The 21,849-nt window shown below is 37.0% G+C and overlaps 1 protein-coding gene across 1 annotated transcript in view; it reads left to right on the top strand.

Annotated features, from left to right (window-relative positions):
- The first annotated feature begins 532 nt into the window (after positions 1 to 532).
- NAF1 (nuclear assembly factor 1 ribonucleoprotein) overlaps positions 533 to 21,849 on the top strand; it is a 41,991-nt gene continuing 20,674 nt past the window's right edge. The window contains exons 1-3 of the mRNA XM_049631269.1: positions 533 to 873; positions 5,398 to 5,566; positions 20,674 to 20,767. Of these exons, the coding sequence (XP_049487226.1) occupies positions 545 to 873; positions 5,398 to 5,566; positions 20,674 to 20,767 (592 nt within the window). The 5' untranslated portion in view covers positions 533 to 544. The remainder of the gene's footprint in view (positions 874 to 5,397; positions 5,567 to 20,673; positions 20,768 to 21,849) is intronic.

Raw genomic sequence — 21,849 nt, 5'->3', positions numbered from 1 at the left:
TTTGAAGAAAAACAAGGAATAGTTGGAGTAATTTTTTTCAGATGATTGTTAACGCGCTTGCTATCTATCTATCGATTTAACTTTAATGAAGTTTACTAGAAGTGTCTGTTCCAGACTGCTGGCTCAAGTTTCTTACTTACAGTGACTCGTGCAATCAGGTAACTCCCTTGCCCTACAAGCCCTCCTTCGCATCTCAGCTTGAAGTTGAATTGTCCCAGATGCAATAATTGGAACGTCCAGCCCCCTCACCCCACGGTGCCCGGGGACGCAATGAAACGGAGGGTTTAGGGCCCCGCGGGTCCGCCCCGCCCCCGGTGAGCGCAATCGCTTCCGGTCACGTCGTACGCTCCCCCGGAAGTGCCGCTGAGTAAACGGCGGGGGCGTGTCTCCAGGCAGCTAGGCGTGCAGTTAGCCAGAAACGCGGGAAGTCGGGCCTGGCGCGGTTACAGACGGGAACCCTGTTGTTCTGTCCTTTTCCCGAGGGACCCGCGAGCCTCTCTGAGGGCCCTGAAGGTGAATCCGACTGGGTCTCCGGCGCGACGCCATGGAAGTGGTGGAGGCCGCTGCCGCTCAGTTGGAAACTCTGAAATTTAATGGCACCAGTTTGGGAGATAGCCAGGGTCAGGCGGTGCTGTCTCCGAGCTGTGTACCTGTCCCAGACCCTCGGCCGCCACCACAGTCGAATGAGCGGTCCCCGGACACCGGCCAGGCCGCGGAGGCTCAGCCTGCAGAGGAACAGCCGCCAGAACTCGCGCCGCAATCAAGGCCAGAACCTCCACAGGGAGGGAACTGCGTCACCGGCTCAGGCTCCGCAGAGCAGGCGCGGACCCCAGACTCTCTAGAGACCTCGGACTCGGATTCAGACTCGGACAGGTCCGGTGCCTAGGGGTCCCGGATCTCCGGAGGGTGGGGGGAGGCGCGAGGCCAGGGACTGAGAGGGTTCTCGCGTGGGCCCGGGAGGGAGGGAGGAGCGGTAGCTAAGCTTACTGAGCACATGTTGACAAGTAGCTCGGACCGCCCATTCCTCTCTCCTGCAAATCGCGTGGTGAATCCGAGATTAATAATCAGATCCCTCTTTCTTAAATGTGGTAGTCTGAAGGGTCCTATGTATAGATCGTAAAAAAAAAAACCTGAAGATGATGGATTCGATAACCAGTTTGGCGTGTGTCCCTTTACGTTTATGATTTTGAGTTTTGTCGGATCTTCAAACAAACAAACAAACAGGTTTAGAGTGTGTTTTTTTGAGCCAGATGAGTTAAGGAAGGACCAGTTACAGGATTTCAGACATTTCCCGTTTGGCTCCTGACAATTTTGTTAATTCGTAGAATTCTTGCAGGGAGCACGTGTTCGTGAAATTAGGGAAACGTTGTTATTTAGCATTATTATATGATCTGGATAGATTTTATAAACAGGTTTTTTTTTTTTTTTTTAGAAATATGACACGTGGTGAGAGAGGACTTAAGGTTGTAGGATGTTACTAGACCACACTGAACGTTATCTACACGTATTTGAGTGTCATGTGGGATACTGAATAGGTGAATAAAATAGAGGGACCAAAACTAAAACTAAACACATCAATACATAAATTAGAGGTGGTGAGAATTACAGTGAAGGGACAAGTGAGACATTGAGAAAGTAATAGGAGAGGCCAACCCTGTAGGACCCTGTAGCCGTGTTAAAGTTTTCATTCAAAGTGTTAGAGAAGCTTTTGAATTTTAAGCAGAGAAATGGCATTCTCAGGTGTATATTCTAGTAAGTTTTGCTCTGTAGAGAAGGAATTGAACTGGATTCAAGAGTGAAAGAAGAGGGGTGCCTGAGTGGCTCAATCAGTTAAGTCTCCCACTCTTGGTTTCAGCTCAGGTCATCATCTCAGGGTTTGTGGGTTCAAGCCCCACATCGGGTTATGTGCTGATAGTTTTGAGCCTGCTTGGGATTCTCTCTCTCTCTGCCCTTCCTGCACTCGCTCTCTCGCTTTCTCTCAAATAAAGAGTGAGAGCAGAGAAGCATGAGTGGAACAATGGTTGGTGTGGAAGTAGTTGGAAAGATGTTGCATGAGTCCATGATGTGACCATTGTTGTCTGGGTTAAATATTTTGAAGTTGCCCTAATAGATGGGGCAGTGAGCTAGACAAAGAGACATTGGTGGTGCTGTTTAGTGAAGTGGGGAGTAACCTATCTGGGATGGGGGCTGGAGACAAATAAGAGTGTTTAATTTGAACAGTTAATTTGAGATTTCTTTGACAGCTAATTGTAGATGTCAGGGAAGCATGGGATAATAAGTTTAGAGTTCGGGGGACAATTCTTGACTGGAGATGTAAAGTTGAACATCAGATTACAAATAGGATTTAGTTTAACTTTTTATTACAGACATTTCAAATTTGTTGAAAGTAGAGAGTAATGTAATGAATGCCCATGTACTCGACACCACACTTAAACAGTTTCCATTATTTCGCTAATCTTGTTTTATCTTTTTTTTTAACCTGAGAGTTTTAAAGGAAATCTAAAACAGCATGTTACCTTACCTATATGTTCTTTACATTTCTGACTGATAAAGTACTTGTTAAGCAACCACCATGTCATTATCAGATGTAGTAAAATTAACCCTGATTCCTTAATATCACCTAATAGTCAGTCTATATTCATATTTTGCTAGTTGTCTTTTAATAGTTGGTTTGTTTGAATTAGAATTCAAACAAGATTCTCAAACAATGCATTTGGATGTTATGTCTGTTTAGTCTCTTTTAAGTGAACGACATTTTTTATTTAATGTTTATTTTTGAGAGAGAGAGAGAGAGAGAGAGAGAGAGAGAACAAGTGGGGGAGGGGCAGAGAGAGACGGAGACACAGAATCTGAAGCACGCTGCAGGCTCTGAGTTTTAGCACAGAGCCCAACACGGGGCTTGAACTCACTGGGATCATGACCTGAGCTGAAGTTGGACGCTTTACTGACTGAGCCACCCAGGTGCCCCAAGTGAAGGTCATATGTAAAGCCGTGAAGACAGAAGAAGCCACATGAGGGTGGAATACCCCCTTAACATAGTGGATGCCAAAATATGGAAGTTTTTTTGAGGAAGCCAGTGGGAACCATGTCAGATGTTGCTGAGAAGTTAATTAAGATGACAGAAACACGTCCATTGGACTTGACAACATGGGGAATGTTGGTGATCTTGTCAAGGAGTGGTGGTGATGGAAGCCATTTTGGGGTAAAGACTGAATGGGAAGTAAAGGAGCAGAGACAGCATGCGGTAACAACAACCGTGTCAAGAAACTTTAAGGGGAGAAATGAGGCCATAGCTGGAGGAATTCAACAGAGGTAGTGTAGAGTTTTGATATGCTGATGGGAATGATCAGGGATAGAGGGGAAGATTCCTGATAATAGTAATAGTGGGAAGGAGTTCACTGGTAACAGAAGGAAAGACCATACTTGCCAGGACTAATGTCTTAATTTCAAGCACTTAATAGTCCATTGTTTTTCAGTGAATTATGGAATAGTATGGACTGGCTGTACTAGGCAGTTTGAAAAGAAAACGCTGTGCTAGACAAAGAAAGAAATAAGTGTACCTTTGGTGGGTAGGGGGTGGCTTCAGAGGAGGTAATATTTGAGTTGAGCCTATAAAGAAGAATGGAATTTTTCTGCCCTGGGGCATTCCAGTCAAAAAGCACAAATAATGGCATGAGGTGTGAAAATAAGGGAATTTGGGAAGTTTTATATGCTTCTGGGCTAGAGAAGTGGCAGGAGATGGGATTGTAAAGGTTATCAGGAACCTGATTGCAGAGGGCTCTGAAATACACTAGGAGCATGGCCTGTGTCTTGTACCCAGCATAGATTTATGGAGAAAGTTTTAAAGGTTTTCTCTGTTTAGTGTTTTCTTAATAAAGAAATGGAAAGAATGGTACAAACACACAGCTGTCATCTTGATTTAATACTTATTAACATTTCAGAAGTTAGTTTCAGAGCCATTTTATTTTTTTAAATCCTTATTTATTTTGAGAGAGAGAGAGAGGAGGAGAGCATCCCGAGCAGGCTCTGCACTGTCAGGGCAGAGCCTAACACAGGGCTCCATTTCACCAACCATGAGATCACGACCTGAGCTGAAATCAAGAGATGCTTAACTGAGTCACCCAAGTGCCCCATTAATGAGCCATTTAAAAGTCATTTATAGGTATTATGACACTTTCTCCCTGAATGTTTCAGCATGCATTCTCTAAGGGGACATTTTCTTACATAATCACAATTACCACACATAACAAAATTAATAATTCCCCAAGATCTAATGTCCAATCATGGATGGTTTTTTTCTTTTTTATTTTAAGCAAGTGTGAACTGATTAGGAGGGAAGGTCATGAAAGGGTGAGGGTTAACAGCAGTAGAAGGAAGGGTTGACTGTAGTGGAAAGAGACTACTAGTGTTAACGCCAGTTATACAGTTATTACAGAAAGATAGGTGAGAAATGAGGACCTCCCCCAAATATGGTCATAGTGACAGTGGAAATGGGAGTGAGAAGTGGAGTAGGAGTGAAGTTTGCCATCTGAAGATAGTATTTTATCACTGTGAGATTGCATTAGCTCAAAATGATTCCAACTTTTCTACCTATGGTGACTGGATTGAAGACTAAGCAATGAAATAAAATAGTAGCTCAAGGAGAGAAGCAGGTTTAATAGGGAGAATTTTTTTTTTTTAAACTTGTTGCTAGTATGAGGTGAGTGTAGGTTATTCATACAGAAGTGGCCAGTGTACAGCCAGAGATAAGGGGTGGAGCCTAGAATTTTCAGTATCAAAGCTGATGATTTAGGAGTTATCTATACAGGAGTGATGATTGAAATCATTGGAATGGATGAGGTTATCCATGGGAAGAGGACAAAGGAGAAGAAATGAGGATGGACTTTTAAAAACATAAAATGTGCTGAGGGACATAATCAGCAATTTAAGAAGAGGGTTACTGGTCATTGCTGTGGAAATCAAGGGCTAAGGGAGTTTTTAGAGAGTAGAGTGGTCAGCATAATTGGTAATTTTCAGGAGTTTCCCAAGTTGCATGAAACTGTGAACATTTTATTGGCAATTAAGTGATCTTCTGGTCATTGAGTAGTAAGAAAGGTCTCTTGTTCAGAGATTTCTTTTGTGAGTGATTTGTCACATGCATAATTACATTAAGACAAATGTGTGATGTGTGAGACTATTTTAATAAAAAGGTTTTGGGTTATAGCAGAGGTTTTGCAAATGTTACCAATGGATTAAAGTCTACTTTCCAAAAATCATAGTCAATTTCGAGATGCTAGCTTTTGAATTATATCAGCAACAGTAAATACATAGTAAAGTAGATATTTCCTAGTTGAACACTTGTAATTTAGTACTGTTTTACTACTGCTTTACTAAGTTTTCAACTTTTTCTCCCTACAGTGACACAGATTCAGATAGTTCAAGCTCCTCCTCGTCCTCATCATCTTCCTCATCATCGTCCTCTCGTCTGTCACTTCCTCCACTGCTGTCAGATGGAGAAGATGATTTACAAGTTGAGAAGGAAAATAAGAATTTCCCTCTTAAAACAAAAGATGAATTACTCCTTAACGTAAGTACTTCTGTTTGTTCTTAAACTTAATTTGCATGTTATAAAAGATGTTACGGTACTAATTCTGGTCTCATTTGGCCTGTATCTGCCTCCATAAATTTGAAGACTTCTCAGCCTGTTATTGGGCAGACTTTTGCTATGCCTTGTTTTTTGTTTTGTTTTTGTTTTTTTTTTAACATAAAAGCAAGGATTGATCTGGTTGCTAAGGTTTCTAAGGTTGCTTCTAACTCTAAAGTTTGAAAATTGTTCATGCTGGGCATTAACTTTAGTTTGCTACTTTTTTTAAATTTTCTTAGAAAAGATTTCATATGTGGATTTACAACCTTGGTGATGTGTGTGTGTGTGTGTGTGTGTGTGTGTGTGTGTGTTTGTCCACACGTCAGAAAATTTTGTCCAATAGTAATTGATATCTTTTTTTTTTTTTTTTAAGTTTATTTATTTATTCCGAGAGAGAGAGTGAGGGGAGAGGCAGAGAGAGGGAGACGGAAAATCCCAGGCAAGCTCTGCAGTGTCAACTTTAAGCTAGCCGGATGTGGGCTCAAACTCCTGAACCATGCGATCATGACCTGATCTTCAGTCTGAGCTGAAGTCAGGCATTTAACCAACTGAGCCACCCAGGTGCCCCATAATTGAAATCTTTTTATTAATTTATTTATTTTTAAATGTTTATTTACTTTTGAGAGAGCAAGAGTGTGCATGCCCAAGTGAGCAAACACAGGTGGGGGGAGGGGCAGAGAGAGCAGGAGAGAGAATCCCAGACAGGCTCCACACTCAGTGCAGAGCCCAATGTGGGGCTCATTCTCACAAACCATGAGATCATAACCTGAGTTGAAATCAAGAGTTGGACACTTAACTGACTGAGCCACCAAGGTACCCTTGAAATCTTTTTAATTGATTGCATTTAGAGGAGTAGAAAGTGCAATTAGATGGGTAGAGTTTCTTAGGACCCCTATTTACTTGAGGTTTGGGAACATTTTATTGTTGCAGATGGAGAAAACTTGTTCATTACAGGATGGTATTTATTGGCACCTGATAGGTTTGGTTTGTAAAGTAGTCTCGTGTGGTTATTTCCTCTTAAACTGTAAACCGTTCCTAGAAGGATGGTGATAGTTTGGTTGAAACCTCATGATCCAATAGAAATATCTCCTCAGAATTTCAGAATATAGGCTATATTGCCCCATGTTTATTCTCTCTATACCCTTATGTACTTTACTTATTGTTAATGTTTTTTAAAAATTTAATGATCACTAATTACAGTTATTATGTAATAACTTAAATCAATGAAACATTTTAGTGCAAGGTTTGAAAGCATTTAATTTTTTAATTTTTAATTTTGAAAACATTTTAAAAGCCTGGAGGTAATTGGGCACCTTTTTATGACCTACCAATATTATTTCTTTTTCTCTGCTTGTAGTGAGAAATATCCTATTTTATGCTTTATGTATTGAAAACCGCTTGGATTTTTATGCAGCTTCATCAAACTACAGACATTGATATCCCTTCCTGGCCTTTTTATGCACAGGCTCTCCCAACTTATGACTATTTATTTTCTGAAAATATTGGGAGACTTCTTTGGTCTTTCTCTTGTATTTTGGTCACCTTTCTAAGTTTTCTCAGATCAACAAATAAAGGACTGCAGTACTCCGTATATATATCATTAAAAAAATTTTTTTTTAATTTACTCATTTTTGAGAGACAGAGACAGAACATGAGTCGGGGAGAGGCAGGCTCACCCTGAAGCAGGCTCCAGGCTCTGAGCTGTCAGCACAGAGCCCAATGTGGGACTCAAACTCGCAGACTGCAAGATCATGACCTGAGCTGAAGTTGGACACTTGACCAACTGAGCCACCCAGGTGCCCCTGTAATATCATTTTTTAAATTTATCTTACTAGACCTGGAATTTTACCTTGTGAATCTCTTGAAATTTAATGCAAAATTTTAGTCTATATGTTTAAGTATTTTTCTTGGTATATTGTGCTCATATTTTCATCAGAAAACCAAAAGGGTCCATGTTTACACAGAGGCCAGGAACTACCTTCTGGAAGGCTGAGTTCATATCTCATCTTTGTAGCTTCCATAGTATCAGGTAGGGTGCTTAATAGATAATGAGTTGTCAGTCAAGAGTAATATATGATTGAGAATAAGAATGAGTAAGGGAACTGGCATTTTACATTCATTCATTCTTAAACTATTCTAGCACACCTGTCATATACTAAGTGCTATAAACAAAACCCTCCAGTTTCTGCTCTCATAGTGCTTGGTGGAGAGAGACAGAGAGTAAATAAATCAGAGACAAATATAATTTTGGAAGTGCTATTGAATTGTGAAAGTATGTTTGGTTAGTATCAGAAAATTACATGTTTGCTGGCAAGGTATGTTAGCTTTTGAAACTTGAACAGTGGGCCAGTCTGTTCCCTTTTGTGCCAGTTCTGAGGGATCTTTGGGAAGGATGGAAGAAGCAATTATAGTCTTTACTTTTCAACTTCGGATTCTTGAGTAGCTTTTCACTTTATTTTATATTTACATGATTAGGAAGTCAATTTATTGGAAATTCCTAGTCCTTTAGACTACTGCTACTAGAGTTGAGTGGAGGAATGAGTTCCTTGGTCTGCCATAAATCTTTGACTTAGGGCTGTGAAAGTATATATTAGGACTCCTTCAGGACTTCAGCTCTCAAGTTCAAGGGAGAAGAATGACTTGGCCCTGATGAGCAAGGATGGTATGGTTACACATACAGCGTGTCTTTAGGACTCTGCCTTTTTCTCTGTTGATCAGTAGGTTTTTCTCCATAGACCTGGCAGTTTGGCCATTGATATTCCTATATGCGAGTCTTGTGAAGGGCTTAATACTGGTTTACCTGGGGCCTGGTACACAGCCCTGAACACATCATTGAGGCTAATGGAATGTGTCTTCAGATTGCTTGAGCATTAGTCACAGTCACTCCTGTTTATGTGGGAAAGTATGTAGGAGAGTAAGTGCTTTAGAGAAAGTACATGGGCATGTGTGAAGGTGGGAACATGTACGAGCCAGTTTACAGAAAGGGAGTGTGAATGTGTGTGTATTTTGAGGAGGGTGAGGGTTGTGTGGTTAACACCAAGCCATGCAAACCACAAGGAATGGGTTCTCTGTCATAGGAAAGGGAGGCTTTTATCCATTTCGGAAAAGGATGCTATTTAGTCAGTAATAACAGTTATCGTATTAGAGAATAAAAGGGAAATACTTGGAAGAGGTTATCACACGTGACTTATGTTGGACTCTTGTGGTTGTGAGTAGCAGAGGCTCTCCAATTACCTCGAGAAGGGAGATGTATTGTAAACTTACTTGGGGAGGAAAGCCATTGGGAACTAGGCAGCTATTGAGGATGGCCGTGCTGTTTCTTTTATAGGCCTCTTGGATATTCTCCTAGTTCTCTGAGTGTCATTTTATTCTTTCTTTACTTACTGACTTCTTCTGTTTACCTGTAGATTCATCTTTTTAATTCTAGCTCCCACATAGATTGTGACCCTGGCTCTCTATCTAGTATCTTCTGTCATCTTCCCCTTGACAAACCAGACAGTTAGTGCTATATTTCTTTGCTGACTTTGGGACAGTCCTATTATTTAGCTTATTAGATTTGTTTTTGTGTGTGTGTGATTTTGTTTAAGTAAAAACAAAATAAGTAAAAATAAATAAGTTTATTTATTTATTTTTTTGAAAATGACAGTCTACTTTTCTGGGAACTATCCCCTCTTGACAACTAGCTCTAGCCAGTATCAAATGTACCATCTTTTTCAGATCATACTGATATATCCTTTTAGCAGGGATTGTGCATAGAACTGTTTCATCTATGTAGTCTATTTAATTTAATTTCATAATGAAATTAGAAATTTCTGAAATTTCTGAAAATTCAGAAATTACTGAAGAAAATTAATGAGACCTATTATTCATGTTGTCTTTGCTAAAAGGTACACATAAGTTAAAATCGACCAAGCAGTTCTATCCATTAGAGAGTTTCTGCTGGATGTTAGAGATCTCTAGAACATAGACATGCCCAATTTATCCCAGTTTTCCCTGTCTTACCTCTTTATAACATGTCTCATATTCTAGGCTGTTTCTACTGCCATTGAGGCATGCTGAACATCATTTTTACCTTCAGTTAGTCTGTCAAGCAGGAATGTTGCCTCCCTGGATCTAGCTTTTTAAATCTTTTCTATTGTTGAAAAGTTAGGTCCTGGTGATCTAACTACTAACTATTGCAGGTCTTTAATTGTAAGTATATGGGAGATAGTGAAGCAACCTCAAGATTGTTCTTTTAGAATTAACCTTAGAGTGTTGCAGTAATCCCTTTGGATGACAAGATATGGTTATAACTTGATTTAAAAAAAGGAGGGGTGAAGAGAAGAGGAAAAAAAGAGGGAATGGTTAGCCATACCATAGAGGCATTGAAAAGGAGGGTAATCTTAGATGGCTCTATTTATAATGTCACAATTATGTAATATATGCTGTTAAATTTAGCCAAGTGGACTTATTCTTTTATCATATACTCCTCTTTAATGCTGAGAAGGTGTATATTTAACCTCCACAGTAAATGTAAAGCAGCATAGATATTACAGCTTTGAAACTACATTAGACCACATTGAGTTTATTCAGTGTTTCAGTGAATTGGAAAATTAGGTCCTTTTTGAAAAACTTTGTCAGCAGTTTATGCCCTGAACTGTTTATTCAAATAAATCAGATGTAATTAAAAATTTAGAGTCGTAAAAACGTTTAAGGGATTGTGACATTTCAAAATCTTAATCAGAAATTAATTTTATACATTAATGCCTATTATTTTCTCTTCTGAAAACCTGAAGGGTTTTACTTAACATTCAAAAGTTATGGTTACAGTGCTTATGGGGATAAAAAATAGATAATGCTGTAGTAGGCATAATAGTATGTATTTATACACATAATATAATATGACCAAGAAAAAACTTTAATGCTTTAGGCAATTCTTGGTACCTTCATAATTTAGAGACTGCCTATGTTATATTGTAAAACAAATGCATTTTGTGGTTAGGTTGAGTACACTATATTTTCTTTCTGATTTTGGCAGTGCAGATGCATATCCTAAAACATCCTAACATAAGGGTATGGAAACTATCTGGACCGCCTCAAGTGGTCAGAAGTTACTTACAGCCGATTATTTCATGCCTGTTGATCTCACACCATCTATGAAACTGTATTGCACCTTGGTCTTCACTTAAAAATCATAGACAGAATATGTTGTTTTCGAGGCCTACCTTGCTTTATAAGTTTTGCTTTAAATGAAGGCTTCTTTCAACTTTAGCTTTTTATGACTCTAGGTACATTTGAAATTACTGCATTGTATCATAGAATACTGATGACACTTCTAACATTCTTTTTGGAATGTTTGATATTTAAGAAATGGCTTATGTACTTAAAAGGAGCTATTTTTAAATTAATATGTGGTACTCTTTAAAAATAGTGCTCAGATTTTTTAAAAAAATTAAAATTTCATGCTTCGTTATACAAAATTATTTTAGTAAAGCTTATAGCAAGTAGAAATGATCCCTTAAACTTCAAATAAATAGTGTTTTATCTATTAGAGTAACCATATATGTTCTGTGAATATACCATGTGGTTATTATTACACAGAAACATTCCATTTGTTACATTCTCCAATTCCTCAGTAGATTTTAATAAGTAAGTTCTGATTGCTTTAGAGGATAAAGACAAATGTCTGTTAAAGGGGAATCTAGTTAGAGAGTGACACCAGAAAGTTAATGATTGGATGCCTGATGAATGCTACTAGCCTTAAAAAGCTGTGAGATTTTGTGTAAGAGCAGATAACTTGCACTGCAGGGGTCAAGGAAGTCATCCTGACTTGATCTTAAATTACAAGGTAAGATAGGTATGGAAAGGTGACAGGTGAAGAGAATATGAACTTTCCCACTGAATAGATCCAGGGTGTTGCTTGGCAGTTGTATTCCCAGTGTTGGTTACTAGTAGGGGCTCAGAGAGTGTTTCTTCATTCATTCATTCATTCATTCATCATCCATACAGCTAATGTCGTCAGTTCTAAAATGGGCACTTTTTTCATTTGTTAACATTTTAAAATTTGGGACTAATAATTGATGACATTTAAAAATTTTTTGGACAGTGCTTTATCTATGTGATATATAAAGTCAGTGTCTTATTTGATGAAATACGGACTCAGTTAACAAAAGAATGCTTAGAGTTATATTTATTGCTAAAGATTTTTTCGTATCGAGATCTTACTTTAATGTTTATGTGAGTGAACTTTTGGAGATATTAGGAACTTTGTTTCTGACAGTAATTTTAGAGAAAAACAGGATAAGAACATTGTATTTATTTAAAAAGAAAAATATAAAGACACTGCAAAGAAGTGTTGACTCATTTTTTAGGTGAAAATATTTAATGGGCTAGTCTCAATCTTAAATTTAGTGTCATATACAATAGAGTAATTCATGATGGCAATTAATGTGTACTGGTGAGAGATAGCTAAAGAAAAAGCTGAGTCCCATGGAACATTGTAAAAGTACTTTTTGTAAAGTTGATGAATTAGACTACTACTAAATGTTATATGTGGTCATAGTTACCACACAGTGTACAGACCTAATCCATTCTTTTTTCCAATATGTTTTACCAGCTATAGGGAAAAAAAAATTCCATTCATGGCTCTCAGTACTCCAGGGATTGGATCCTACTTTCCAACCATATCTGAAAAGTGAAGGCTCACCTAATAGCATCAGGTAATTGGCTGCCACATGCATGTCCTGTATTCTTGAGTAATCTGAGGAAAGTGGCCAGATAATTTTATTCCACTTTCCTCACTTTTAAAAATTCTCCCCAGTCTGCACCAGAAAGGATTAGTTGCCATTTGGAATGTTTGATTCCTTTTCTATTACCCTCCACTGCCCTTTTTGTAGATTCGTGAATGAAAATCCAAATCAGGGTTCTTTAGATAATTTTGCCTCAGAAAATCATAAATTACTGATCTCTCTCTCTTTTTTTTCTTTTACTGATTTTTTTTCTTGCCCCATAAGTCTTAAAGAAATAGAGAATTCAAGATCATTGTAATGCACAAATGTCATCTTCTCAGAGGCCATATTTGACCCATTAGCTCCTTCCAATTTTGCGATGGAAGTCTTTGACACCCATTTTTTGACTAGTGTATCTACAGTTTAATAGGATGGATTTTTAATGTTCTATGGTACTCATTTGAATATTGTGCTTAATTGAACAACCTTGTAGGCCATACAGATGTTCAAGAATCAGAATATAATAAGCTTGTAACACGAACAATAATTGTTCTTTCATGGATATTTCAGAAGTGTAGTTAGGGCCATGCATTTCTTTAATGCCATGGTTATGGGTATCTATTATCCAGAATTATAGTAATTGTGTTTGAGGCTGGTATATAATTTCTATCTTACTGTGCTGTCTTTTTGATTACATGCAGTTAAACATTTTTTAAATTGCATTATTAGCCATTTACGTGAAATATTCAGAACTTTTGCTCACTTTTCTCACTATTTAGAATAAGAAAACCAGGACGCCTAGGTGGCTCAGTTGGTTAAGAGTTTGACTCTTGATTTTGGCTCAGGTCATGATCTCGCAGTTCATGAATTTGAGCCACCATGTCAAGCTCCATACTGACAGCGTGGAGCCTGCCTTAGGGTTCTCTCTTCCTCTCAGCCCCTGTCTGTCTCTCTCTCTCTTTCTCTCTCTCTATCTCTCAAATAAATAAATACAATAAATAAAACTTAAAAAAAAAATCTTTAGAATAGGAAAACTGGTTCCCAGAAAGTGATTTGCCTGAGGGTAGTATTTAAGTAGGGGGAAGCAGATTCAGAACTAGTAACAGATGTGATTCCAGTCTGCTGTATTTTTAGTGTTTGTGTAGAAATGCATATGTAGCAATATTAGAATTTGATCATTTGAACTTTGGTTATTTGGTTTCTGAATAATGTAGCATATTTTGTCTTGGTGATAGATGATTGTATCCTAATGTAATAAGCTTTCTTAAATTGTATTTGCTTGGACCATCATATTGTCTTTTAATAAAGACTTTGACTTGGAACTGTAGATTGTGTAGGAAATAAGTGATTGAATTTCTTAGTATGTTGAATTCCCGTCGTTCATTTGCCAAATGCTGGTATGTGACTAGGGATTTTTATTTCCATGTGGCCTTTTCTTCTGCTGATGATGTGAATGAAGTACTTTTCTTCCTTTTCTTGCCTATTCTTTGTTATTACAAATACAGGTTTTGAATAAGTATGTCCAAAACTATTTTTACTCTTCTTTGATTTTGAGTCAGTAAACCTAACACTCACTGTATTTAAACAGTAGGATAGATATTTATCTCTGGTTGCAGATACTGTACATCCAAGACAGGTTTTAGTTTCTTTTTTTTTTTTTTTTTAATTTTTTTCAACGTTTTTTATTTATTTTTGGGACAGAGAGAGACAGAGCATGAACGGGGGAGGGGCAGAGAGAGAGGGAGACACAGAATCCGAAACAGGCTCCAGGCTCCGAGCCATCAGCCCAGAGCCTGACGCGGGGCTCGAACTCACGGACCGCGAGATCGTGACCTGGCTGAAGTCGGACGCTTAACCGACTGTGCCACCCAGGCGCCCCGGTTTTAGTTTCTTTTTAATTTTGGGAAGTAAAAGTCATAAAAATAGAGATTGATCACAAATCTTCATTTCCCAGGTAGAGTATTCAGATTATCATTAAGGCTTAATAGTAATATGGTGTATGCTGTTGTAATGTGGCCTTAAAATTATATCTGTATTGATGGCCGAAAACAGATGGGTACTATTATTACCTGGGTGTATGTTTTGTAGTGGAGGGCTTTTTGGATGTCTGAGAACATAAAGCAGTGCTGTTCAGTAGACCTGTCTGCAATGGTAGAAATGTTCTATATCTGTGCTGTGTTAATACTGTAGCTGTTGAGCATTTGAAATGTGGCTAGTCCAACTAAAGACTGCATTTTAAATTTTATTCAGTTTTAGTTAAATTTAAATAGCCAAATGTAGTTAGTGTCTGGTGTTCTATAAGCAGAATAAAAGAAGCCTTTTTACCTACTTATCCATCTTTCCATGAGGGTTGTAGGTTAATCCAGGCTCATACTTTAATCTTCCTTACCTGCAGTATATAGCCTTTTTGTCTTTTATTTTCAGTACACTTGATTTTTGCTTATGTGATGGAGAAGGTCTTTCTATCTCAGATTTCCCTCATCACCTCTGCCCTCAGCTTTTTAGTTTATCAGTATGACTTTTACTTTTAATTCTTTATATCCTATGTGTACTGTCAAGAGCAGTAGTGTCCTTCAGTATGTGTTCTGGCTATTTTTTCCCCCTTATTGGAGTGTGTCTGTGTTTTTCCTCTTTTTTTGTGACAAGTGTATCCTTTCCCCACTCATGGAAAACAAAATTATTGATTTTTATTTCTTTAAAGGAGATTATATGACTGAGCAGATTTATTCGTTACCTTACCAGGAACAGCTGTTGAACAGCAACTGTGTTATCGGGCAGCCAGGTGTTAATCTAATAATTGTAATGATGTTTGCTGCTGCAAACCTGAGGTATCTATGCATCAGTCCTGGGCAACGAAGCTCCCTTAGAAGCCTGTGTTTCTTACTTTCATTCCTTGAGGATTCTCTTTTGATTCCTGGGAATTACATTTTCATTATTTGATTTTGCCGATTGAAAAAGACTGTGACCTCTTCTGAGAGTTTTGTTTAACTTAGACTGATGAGGTAAGTCATTTCATTTAAGAAATATGTAGTAAGCACCTACTATGTGCTAGCCACTGTTCGGGGTGCTACAGCAATCAGCAAGGCTGACCAAGTCCTGCTTGTTGTTGTATTTATTGTCTAGTTAAGGGAGTGGACTTCAAGCAAGTAATAAACACATGGGATGTTAGACAGTAAAGTGTTTTACAAAAAAGAAAATTAGCAGGGTGATTTAATAAAGAGTAACTAGGCTTGGTGTGGTGGTACTTCAGATTTCATAGTTAGGGAAGAGAAAGTAAATTTGACATCCAAACATCAAGACAAGATCTCCTACTGCCCAGTCTGACATAGCAATCCAAGGAACTTCCCTCTTGAAACTTCTGAAGTTCTGTCTTTTTGAACCTGACAAAAATCTTTATGGAAAGCATATGTGTTTAAAAAGGACAAATATAATATCTCTTCTTCTCTGATCCAGTCCCCAAGATGTCATTTTCAAAGCAAATATACTGCTTTACTTCACTGGACTTTCAAAGGTAAACGCCAAAACACATAAAGCTTTTAACCTGGAATTGTACTAGGCTGATTTCACTTATTTCTTATAAATTTTATGCACAATATTTAGTTTGTTATATACTTCTTGTGTTCTGCAGAGTATTTGTGAGAGAGATTTCATATATCACTTAAATAGGTCTTTTACTATTAAAAGGCAATTTAATGCCTTCATTGACCTTTTTTAGGAATGCTTAGAAAACATTCCTATGTTACAAGATACTGGGATAACTGAACTAGAACTAGAGGAATGGTGGTGATCGTAGATAACAGTATTTCTGGGTTTTTTTTCCCTGAGTTTGGTTCTGTATGGGACTAGAGATCCTCCTCATTTGTAGGCAGTTTTGTCCTGTTAATACATAGCTCGGAAACAGGATAACAGGAATTAAGGAAGTCTCTCAGACTCTGCTTTTGACCACAGTTGTGAGTTCCTGCCCCACTACAAATATTCTGGCTTTGTATATCTTCCCCTGTCATCCTCATTGCTAGATGTGTCTCATAAACATCCTTAGAGAACATCAGGATTTCATCAGATGTTGAAGCTGACCTGCTGAACTTATAGTAAATTATGTTATAATGATCTCAAATGATGATGAAAAGGCATTAGATAAAGTTCAACAGTCTGATCTAAAAAAAAAAAAATCCACACACAAATAGAAACACAAATAGGAATAGATGGTCACTTTCTTAACCTTTTTAAAAAGAAATTTCAGTCAAGACACATCATTATGCTTAACATTAAAACATTCCTAATAAAAACTCATTCATCATGCCCTCTATCATTACAGTTGCTTGACACTTGATATTCTGGAAATAGCAACCAATATTATTTGAAAAGTTAAAAACATGATGTAATGATGTTGAAAAGGAGAGGGATTTAATATGGTAATATAGTGAATACACAAGAAAGTAATTGGACATAAATTTCAGCATGATGCTTTTTTGTGTTCAAATAATACTCTGTAAAGATACATTTATAATAGCAAAGATACTAAATAACTAGGAATTTATAATATCAAATAAGGTAGAAGATGGCTTTAAATAAACCTAAGGACTATTTATGACTTATAAAAAGACAACTCTAAACGTGATTTTAATCACTACTAACAAGACGCATATATGACAAAATGGTTTTAAAGTTTGTGTAGTGAAATAAACCTGAGAATAGTTAGGAAAATTTCCAAGGGGAAAAATATGGATGAAGTGAATAGAAGAACTTGCCTTATTCCCAAATATTAAAACATGTAATGAAAGGCACAGTTGTTAAAATAGTTTAGGACTGACACTGAAATAAATCAGTGGAACTGAGTGGAGATTTCAGTAAAAAACCCAAATATATAAGTACATTTAGTACATGTTAAAATTTATTCTTCAAATCAGTAGAGGAAAGGATGGATTGTTCTATAACACATGGGAATAATTGGCCAGTAATATGGATAAAGATAAAGCCAATCTTTGCTTTGCTTTTATACAAAAGTAAAATTATAAATGGACCAAATTGAAATATTAAAAATGAGATTAGAAGCAATGAAAATATCAGTGAATTTAAAAAGCGATTTTGGTATAGGGAAGGTCTTTCTTTTTAGTGACACAAGTGTCAAAAGCCAAAGAAAGAAAAGCTTGATATATTTACATAAAAATTAAAATGCTGAAGTTCGTTAAGCAACTTAAATGCATTCTGGGAGGTAAGCAAGTGGATATTTTCTTCATATTTGATAAAGGGCAAATGTTCTTTAATACATAGTTCTTATAAATTTATAAAAAAATAAATTTTAAAGAAAAATGTATAAGATACACAATTCGTAAACAGAGAGCCAGGAAACACGTAAAGATGCACAGTCTTCCTGATTAATGAAGAAATTCAAATTAAAGCAAGATGTATTTTATATTGTAGACCTCTCAGACTGGCCAAGGTTTCAGGGTTGCTTCTCAGTGATTACAAGAATCTGGGAAAAATCTCATCATTTGTGGAATTGTTAATTGATGAACCTTTTTGACTTTTTTTTCCCCAAGAGACAGAAACGTAGTGCAAATGGGGGGAGGGGCAGAGAGACAGGGAGACACAGAATCTGAAGCAGGCTCCAGGCTCTGAGCTCTCAGCCCAGAGCTGGAGCCCATTGCAGGGCTCGAACCCGCGAACTGTGAGATCGTGACTTGAGCCAAAGTTGGACGCTTAACTGACTGAGCCACCCAGCTGCCTCTGACAAAACCTTTTGGAAAGAAATTTAACAGTATCAGTAAAAAATGAAAAGTGTTTATACCTTTGGATCTAGCAGTTCTACTTACAGGAGTTTATAACAGGAGTTATGCAAAGATATATGTGAAAGTTCATTGTATCATAGGTATGATAAAAATTAAAAAGTGGCAAATATATCAGGTGACTGTGTTAAATTATAGTCCATCTATACAGTGATATACTGTAAGAATGTTTAAAAAATTAGGTGTTTGTTTTGTTGTAGAAAGATGTACAAAATGATAGGTAAAAAGGATAGCTTGCATAATTGGATATTTTAAGTAAAATATTTAAAAGTTAGAAATGTAGAGTTTATATCTGCATAGTAAGTGTATTTAAAAGACTATTAACAGCCATCTTTGGAGAGGAATTGGGAGGTTGAAGGTAATAAGATTGGGGAATTTTTGGTTTTTGCTTTGAATCCTTCTGTACTGTTTTTTTCCTTTTTTTAAAAAAGGGAACATATATTTTAAAGTTAAAGGAAATCAAAACAGTATCAGAATATAGATCGATACCAAAATATAATGACTGTATATTGCATAGATTTTTATTTCTCTTCATAGAAAATGAAAAACAAGGAGCTTTTCATTTTGTGGCCAAATAGCATTTATTTATTTGAGAGTAACATTGATTTTTGTGTCCTAAGTGTTAATGGCATGTGGTCTACCTCAGTTCAGAAGTTTTCCCAAAAGCTCTAATAGCGCTTTCTCTTTTGGAGTCTTCTTATTCTTTGTTCTGCCTCCATGATCCTGAGTTTATTTAAGCAGTGGGCTTTATCACAATCCAAAAGTGATGAAAATTTTTGTATTAGATTTAACTATAATTTGGTTAGTCAGTGGGGCAGATTTCAGATTTCATCACTATACTTCTGTATTAGTGTGGTGCCTGGGTGACCTAGTCAGTTAAGTGTCTGACTCTTGATTTTGGCTCAGGTCATGATCTCATGGTTTGTGAGTTCGAGCCCTGTGTTGGGCTCTGCGCTGACAACGTGGAGCCTGCTTGGGATTCTCTCTCCTTCTTTCTGCCCCCCCCCCCCAAAATAAGTAAGTAAACTTAAAAAAAATAAATTTACACTTTTGCATTAGAAAATGCCATTTGCTATTTTTAAGAGGTGCCACTCCTAGAAGCAGAAATCAGTGTGATTTGTCCTCTTAAATATCAGTAAAGCCTTCCTGTCTGCAGTCTCCCAGTGTTATAATTCTCCATTCTTGTATTTAACTGGGTGTGGGATTTCTTTACCTAAGAACTTCTTAAACAGGTCTGTTCCTTGTCACGTGTTCTGTATCATTTCTACCAACTGTACTCCCTTCTCTATTCTAATGTACACATGGACCACTTTCAAACCATGGTCTTGACAAGAAAAGACTTTCCATGTTTAATATGCAAAAATGAACAGTGGCTGTCCTCTCCCTAAAAGAACTCAGAAAAATTCTAACATAAGACAGTCATTTCCTCTACCACCATCTAGACTAACCTTGCAGAGATTAAGTCTTAAGCATTGAGTTGGTTGAGACTTTTAGTGTAGTTTTTCGTAAATAATTCTTGATCAGAAAATAAAAGCAAGTTATACACTTCAACTCTGGTTATATGATTTGTTAAAAACCTTGTTTGATCCCTGAAGAGGAAAATGATTACCCAAGATACATCCATCTGCAGTATATTGTATTGTTTAGGTTTTCCCATCTTTTCCGGCATTTCTTCAGAAGTTATCTTTTTCCTCCCATACTAACTCCTGATATGCCATCCATAGGATCTTTACACTTTCAAACCTTCTTAAGGAAAAAACTTCCTTGTAAAAGTTAATTATGATCTTTTGGAAAAGGTCAAAAATAGAAAGCTCTGTTTACTTTAAAACCTAAGGTCAGTTTTACTCTTAAATTTCTCTTCAACTTCATCTCTACTTCAACGTCTAGTTTCTATAGCAACTGAGATAGGGTCAAAAAAGAGGAATTGTAAAGAAATTTAGTTTTTAACATAGAGAAAGAAGATTCCAGGAACACAGTCACCGCTTTTGCAGGTTGGAGCCTACATTCTGTATCCTAGAAATTCTGTACTTTTTCCTGAAGAGGCCAGACATTTACTGTCTTTCACAAAGCCCCAGAAAAGATTGCTGCTTGTCTTCAACTGCTTAGTCCCAATCAAATTGATTAACCAAATTAAGACGGCTAAGTGAGAGAACACTTCTGTTGGAGAAGTCGTAGTGACCAATAGAATGATTTTTCTGGGACTCACTGTGTGAATTGTCTATTTTTTAAATCATGCATTCCTTAACAGTGATAGCTTTTTTTTTTTCTTTTCTTTGTCTCATTCAAGTGTGATTGGTGGGCAAATCTAGGTACTTTTGTCTGTGTTCTTTGTCTAGCTGGATTAAGCTATAGATGTTATTGTATTACTCATGTGGGGAGATATTGGAGGTGGGAGAAATACTGCCAGACACTAACAAGGATAACATCAAAGTGATGTTTTGAGTGCCTAACGTTACATCGTCAGACATGTTTATAAAACTTTAAATAGAAATGATGTCCCATTTTTTTTTTTAAGTTGGTGAAGCTGGAGGAAGATCAGTGCTTTTTTATATTATAGGAACTACCTTCTGTTGAAGAACTCACTATTATCCTGCCTGAAGATATTGAATTAAAGCCTCTTGGGATGGTTTCAAGTATTATTGAGCAATTAGGTATGTAAATGATTTTATTAATCAAATTTTTTGTATCCAGGTATGTATTCATCAAAGAATTTATGACTAGTGAGTTTTCTGTGAAATATGTAATAATACTTCATTTTATAGTCACTAAGTTTGAATAGATAAATTCAGTTTTTACTTGTATAGGTTACTAATAAATACATTGTCTTTTTAAAAATTTAAAGTCTACTTTTACTGACATTTCTCCAGAATTTGATTTGGTATCTTCGTTTTTTACTACTATTAAATTACTACAAATTTAATAACTTTACACAACACAAATTTATTATTCTACAGTTCTCTAGGCCAGAAGTTTGATATGTGTCTCACTATGCTAAAATTAAAGGATTCGTCAAGGCTGAGTTTCTGTCAGGGCTCTAGGGAGGATCCATTTTCTTGTCTTTTTTAGCTTCTAGAGGCTGCCTGCATTCTGTGGCCCATGGCACCCTTCATCTTCAAAGACAATAATATGCCTTATCTGTGACCCTTCTCCCTTCATCATATCTCTCCCTGACTACAGCCTTAGAAGATTATCTGCTTTTAGGGACTCCTTAGGTTGGGCCTACACGTATAATCCAGGATAATCTCCCCATCTCAAGGCTCTTAACCTTAATCACATCTGCGATTTTTTTTTTTTTTTTTTTAATGTAAACATATTTACAGGTTCAGGGATTAGGATGTGGGTATCTTTTGGGTGGGGAGTGAACATTTTTCTGCCTACTGCCTTTGATTTTTATTTTAGAAACATGTAAATTAGCTCTGTGATTTAATGGCATGAAATTTAAAGCTGTTGGTTAAGAGAACTATATATTACAGATTTCTTTTAGCTCTAGGATGTGAGGTAGGAACATGAAAGGCCTTGAAGTTAATGTAGCTACCATTAAGTCTTATAGTGAGATACACCTGAAAATAGAACTCAGAGTTGACAAAGTCAAAGATACTTAAAATGGGTGGTAGACCTAGATTGTCCACCAGCCTCCTTAGTTTACAGGACTTAAGGGATACAGGAAAACCCAATTTACTTGCCCTTATGATCAGTTGTATAATGAGTCAGTGATAGAAATTGGACTTTTGAC

Source organism: Panthera uncia, chromosome B1 (assembly GCF_023721935.1).
Source record: "Panthera uncia isolate 11264 chromosome B1, Puncia_PCG_1.0, whole genome shotgun sequence".
In the NCBI taxonomy this organism is placed as follows: domain Eukaryota; kingdom Metazoa; phylum Chordata; class Mammalia; order Carnivora; family Felidae; genus Panthera; species Panthera uncia.
This window is presented reverse-complemented; position numbering and strand designations above follow the sequence as displayed.